At 39.8% G+C, this 6,000-nt stretch overlaps 1 protein-coding gene across 1 annotated transcript in view; it reads right to left on the bottom strand.

Annotated features, from left to right (window-relative positions):
• LOC133581483 (1-phosphatidylinositol 4,5-bisphosphate phosphodiesterase delta-1-like) overlaps positions 1-6,000 on the bottom strand; it is a 72,681-nt gene that overhangs the window by 6,831 nt on the left and 59,850 nt on the right. Inside the window, exon 13 of the mRNA XM_061935500.1 lies at positions 2,254-2,386. Within this exon, the coding sequence (XP_061791484.1) occupies positions 2,254-2,386 (133 nt within the window). The remainder of the gene's footprint in view (positions 1-2,253; positions 2,387-6,000) is intronic.

Raw genomic sequence — 6,000 nt, 5'->3', positions numbered from 1 at the left:
TCTGTGCCGATAACGTAGTCGATAAGCTTCTTCTTTTTCCTCTATCTTCTTGTTATGTGACATTCATCCTCCACTGTTGCCATTTCTAATATACTGTAAATTAGTGTAAAGTTCTTACTAGAGATGTCCGATAATGGCTTTTTTGCTGATATTGTCCAACTCTTAATTACCGATTCCGATATCAACCGATACCGATATATACAGTCGTGGATTTAACACATTATTATGCCTAATTTTGTTGTGACGCCCCGCTGGATGCATTAAACAATGTAACAAGGTTTTCCAAAACAAATCAACTCAAGTTATGGGGAAAAAGTGCCAACATGGCACTGCTATATTTATTATTGAAGTCACAAAGTGCATTATTTTTTTTAACATGCCTCAAAACAGCACCTTGGAATTTGGGACATGCTCTCACTGAGAGAGCATGAGGAGGTTGAGGTGGGGGGGCGGGGGGTGTATATTGTAGCGTCCCGGAAGAGTTAGTGCTGCAAGGGATTCTGGGTATTTGTTCTGTTGTGTTTATGTTGTGTTACGGTGCGGATGTTCTCCCGAAATGTGTTTGTCATTCTTGTTTGGTGTGGGTTCACAGTGTGGCGCATATTTGTAACAGTGTTAAAGTTGTTTATACGGCCACCCTCAGTGTGACCTGTATGGCTCTTGACCAAGTAGGCCTTGCAGTCACTTGTGTGTGTGTGTGTGTGTGTGTGTGAAAAGCCGTAGATATTATGTGATTGGGCCGGCACGCCAAGGCAGTGCCTTTAAGGTTTATTGGCGCTCTGTACTTCTCCCTACGTCCGTGTACACAGCTGCGTTTTAAAAAATCATACATTTGACTTTTTGAAACCCATACCAATAATTTCCGATATTACATTTTAAAGCATTTATCGGCCGATAATATAGGCAGGCCAAAATTATCGGACATCTCTAGTTCTTACTTATATCTGTCAGTAAACTCGCCATGAAAGCGCTAAAACATACCGGTATAGTGAGTTTACATTATTCACCCAAGGAACTTTAGTTACTAGAGTTCCGGTCGGACGTTATTTCACGGGACACATTTCCAGTGTTGTTGATGTTGCACCAGTGAGCCACGGATGAGGAGATGCTGCTCCGTTATTGATTGACGTAAAGTCTGAATATCATTAAAACGGTCAGCTCCATCTTTTGACACTTCTTCCACTCCCGTCCTTTCACGCTACGTCGTCGGCGATCACTCGAAACAAGTACGATTGTCCTCCTGTTGGTTCAGGAGCACGCCTGTGCGTGGAATCTTTTAAAAAAGTGGGGAGACTGGTGCACAGACAGCCACCACACTGTCCTTGGCAAAGAGAAGACAATTGGGGGCCTATCTTTGCTGCAGCCTTCTTCCGCCTTTGTGGAGCTTCTATGCAACCATCATCCGCCCACTCCGCCGTTGGTCTTTTTCGACGAGGGAGACGCGCAGACTCCAACGTGACTTCTTCGCTGTGGGGAGCCGTATCCGGTGGCAAGGGAAACCCAGGATGACCGGCACCTCCTCACAGCCGGAGCTCCGGTCTGTCGGAGGACCGCCTATGGTGCGCCTACCAGCACTTGCTTTTCTTTTAGGGTGTGCTCCCCTAGCCTTTTGTCTTCCCAGACTAACCCACAAGGCAGCAGGGCACGCTACACCGCTACAGCAAAGATGACGGGGAGAAGACGCTGTCGAAGGTGAGCCACGTAAATAAGACCCGCCCACAAAACGGCGCATCCTGAAGCGACTTGAAGATGATGTGTAAAACATCATCTATGCAACATTTTGAGCAAAGAACCACCATTACATGTTATGTAGACCACAAGGAAGTCTTTTACATTTAGAAAATAATAATAATATGACACCTTTAATGCGCCCTATAATCCGGTGCGCCTTATGTATGAAAATAGACCTGACTAGACCCGCTCATCGGCAGTGCGCCTTATAATCCAGTTAGTAGATAGTACAGTAATCTATTTATTTATATTTACACCTTATTTAGATTTTTTATCCTGCACTACAATGAGCTAATGCAACTAAATGTTGTTCTTATCTGTACTGTAAAGTTCAAATTTGAATGACAATAAGTCTTATCCGGTGCGCCCTATAGTCCGGAAAATACGGTTCTTCCTAAATATTACAAAATGTTGTCAATACGATACACCAACACAAAATAGGACTTCAACGAGAAAGAAATGGATGACATTGCAATAAGAGATCTTTTTAGACTGCTATGTACATGAAGGGTAATACTGTACCGTTGTTTTCAACCGTAGTGGTCTCTTTCACCGCCACGTCAGCCGGTACGCCGTAAATCTCCACCTTAACCAGCGGGTCCACGATGGACGACGACTTGTTGTTCACTTTTGGGAGCTGCTGAGCCGATATCACCTGGTGACACATTATGTACGTTTACAACAGAGCAGGAGTGGAACAGCACACTGCAAAAAGTAAAATCTAAGTAAGATGAAATATCTCAAATAATAATAAATGTGCTTATTTTCTGTCTGATAAGATAATTCTTCTCACTAAGCAGAGTGTTTTACTTGTTTTAAGAGTTTTGGTCCTAATTGATCTCAGTAAAATATCAGTTTTTAGCTGAGATTTGATGACCTATATTGAGTAAAACATGCTTGAAACTAGAATATCAAGTATTGCAAAGCTGTGTCATCAACACTCACAAGTATAAAACTACCTTTTTTAAAGTAATCATTTCTTATTTCAAGCATGAAAACAAAAATCATGACTTTGACACAATTGTGTCTCATAATTAAAAACAGATTTTGCTGTTTTATTTTCAATGAAACGATAGAAAACATGTATTCATATAGTAGTACAGTTGGCACAGTACAGTAAACTGACAGTTAATATTTAAACATTCAACATTTCAAACAAAAATAGTTCATGCACATTCAGATAAATTCCTCAAAATGACAATTAAAAACAATTTGGCCGGGGGCCGGGCTGTATATATGTGCACTAATTGACTGAAAGAGCACGCACTTGGCGCGATGATGTCATGTTATCCATGGAAAAATGCATTTTTAGACCATATGATTTGCCTGAACGGCTAGGAGACCCCGAGAGTAACAAGCGGTTGCCTTGTTGCCTTTCCATTAAGAACAATAAATTAGTTTTTAGTATAAGTTTGCTGGTTTCAAGAAATGTAATCATTATGTCAAAATAATGGCACTAGCATTTACTTAATTTAAGAATATTTTTCAACATATTAAGCAAAAAGGTCTCTTTTTTCTACCAAGAAAAGTGCACTTGTCATTAGTGAGAATATACTTATTTTAAGCTATTTTTGGGTTCATTGAGGTTAGCTAATTTGACTTGTTTTGGAAAGTCTTGACAAGCCAAATTTTCTTGTTCTATTGGCAGATAATTTTGCTTAGTTCAAGTAAAATACCCCTCATTTTTGTATTTTTTTTTTCTTGTTTTTGAACACTGACTTTTTGCAGTATGCGATATCACGGTTTTGTTCCATTTTGGGTACAGCAAGGAAACCAGGACGACGGAGTCAGAACCTCAGACAATAGAGAAAACGAGATACAAAGAAGGCAAGCTGCTATATTCGGTTTTGCGTCCTCTTCCACTGATATTTTCTTCAAAATGCTTGGAGGAAACAGGCAGGGAAGTCCATAAATGGCAATTATTTTATATATATATTATTGCTCATAATGTTAACCGTATCAATTTTGAGGTAATCATGGACCAGGGTGACAAAAACAAAAAGCATCAAATAATCATATTTGCATTATACTTACAAATTCTCCAAGGCAGAAGCCTACTAGAAATTATCCAGTAACAATAGTGTCCGCTGCGTCGGGAGCTCAATGTAATGAATTACAAACAAGAAAAGCGGGATAAAATAGTAAACAGGTGTAATAATGAGGAAATATTGACAATAATAACACAGAGATGGCAGTTTTTTTTACTTTAAAACTGTCATTGCGCAAAAAATAACTTAATGGATAGTTCTGAAGTTGATATAGAGATTGAAGTCTAACGAGTTCAAATAACATACAGTCGTGGTCAAAAGTTTACATACGCTTGTAAAGAACATTATGTTTCATCTGACATCACATGGACTAAGATAAGACCTTCTGGAGGAAAGTTCTGTGGTCAGATGAAACAAAAATGGAGCTGTTTGGCCACAATACCCAGCAATATGTTTGGAGAAGAAAAGGCGAGGCCTTTAATCCCAAGAACACCATTCCTACCGCCAAGCATGGTGATGGTAGTATTATTCTCTGGGCCTGTTTTTCTGCCAATGGAACTGGTGCTTTACAGAGAGTAAATGGGACAATGAAAAAGGAGGATTACCTCCAAATTCTTCAGGACAAGCTAAAATCATCAGCCCGGAGGTTGGGTCTTGGGCGCAGTTGGGTGTTCCAACAGGACAAGGACCCCAAACACACGTCAAAAGTGGCCAAGGAATGGCTAAATCAGGCTAGAATTTAAGTTTTAGAATGGCCTTTCCAAAGTCCTGACAATGCTGAAGAAACAAGTCAAACACATTTAGCTGAACTGCACCATTTTTGTCAAGAGGAGTGGTCAAAAATTCAAGCAGAAGCTTGTGGATGGCTACCAAAAGCGCCTTATTGCAGTGAAACTTGCCAAGGGACATGTAAGCAAATATTAACATTGCTGTATGTATACTTTTGACCAAGTCACATTTTCAGTAGACCCATAATAAATTCATAAAAGAAGCAAACTTCATGAATGTTTTTTTTGTGACCAACAAGTATGTGCTCCAATCGGGAGCTCAATGTAATGAATTATTGTGTCTGCTTGGTGTCGCCAAAACACACCAACACTCCACTTCAAAAGCATACACCTGTCATAAGATGAATATTTTTCATAACTACCACAGTCCTGAGTAATTTCTCTTGATTAAACATTTTCTAACAGTCTACATTTTAAAATAAGTTTGTACTACGATTCCTGCTGATATCGTATCAGATTAATATTAGTATGTCACACGCTCCAATATCGCTGTTGGAAGTGAAAAAGTCGTATTGAGACACCCTAGTTCAAAGTACAAGTACAAACCCCATTTCCATATGAGTTGGGAAATTGTGTTAGATGTAAATATAAACAGAATACAATGATTTGCAAATCCTTTTCAACCCATATTCAGTTGAATATGCTACAAAGACAACATAATTGATGTTCAAACTGATAAACTTTTTTTTTTTTTTTTTTGCAAATAATAATTAACTTTAGAATTTGATGCCAGCAACACGTGACAAAGAAGTTGGGAAAGGTGGCAATAAATACTGATAAAGTTGAGGAATGCTCATCAAACACTTATTTGGAACATCCCACAGGTGAACAGGCATACTAGGAGCAGGTGGGTGCCATGATTGGGTATAAAAGTAGATTCCATGAAATGCTCAGTCATTCACAAAGAAGGATGGGGCGAGGTACACCACTTTGTCAACAAATGCGTGAGCAAATTGTTGAAGAGTTTAAGAAAAACCTTTCTCAACCAGCTATTGCAAGGAATTTAAGGATTTCACCATCTACGGTCCGTAATATCATCAAAGGGTTCAGAGAATCTGGAGAAATCACTGCACGTAAGCAACTAAGCCCGTGACCTTCCATCCCTCAGGCTGTACTGCATCAACAAGCAACATCAGTGTGTAAAGGATATCACCACAAGGGCTCAGGAACACTTCAGAAACCCACTGTCAGTAACTACATCTGTAAGTGCAAGTTAAAACTCTCCTATGCAAGGCGAAAACCGTTTATCAACAACACCCAGAAACGCCATCTGCTTCGCTGGGCCTGAGCTCATCTAAGATGGACTGATACAAAGTGGAAAAGTGTTCTGTGGTCTGACGAGTCCACATTTCAAATTGTTTTTGGAAACTGTGGATGTCGTGTCCTCCGGACCAAAGAGGAAAAGAACCATCCGGATTGTTATAGGGGCAAAGTTGAAAAGCCAGCATGTGTGATGGTATAGGGGTGTATTAGTGCCCAAGACATGGGTAACT

This window comes from Nerophis lumbriciformis, linkage group LG03, assembly GCF_033978685.3.
Source record: "Nerophis lumbriciformis linkage group LG03, RoL_Nlum_v2.1, whole genome shotgun sequence".
NCBI classification, from domain to species: domain Eukaryota; kingdom Metazoa; phylum Chordata; class Actinopteri; order Syngnathiformes; family Syngnathidae; genus Nerophis; species Nerophis lumbriciformis.
Note: the sequence above shows the minus strand (reverse complement) of the source record. Positions and strands in the feature narration are given on the sequence as shown.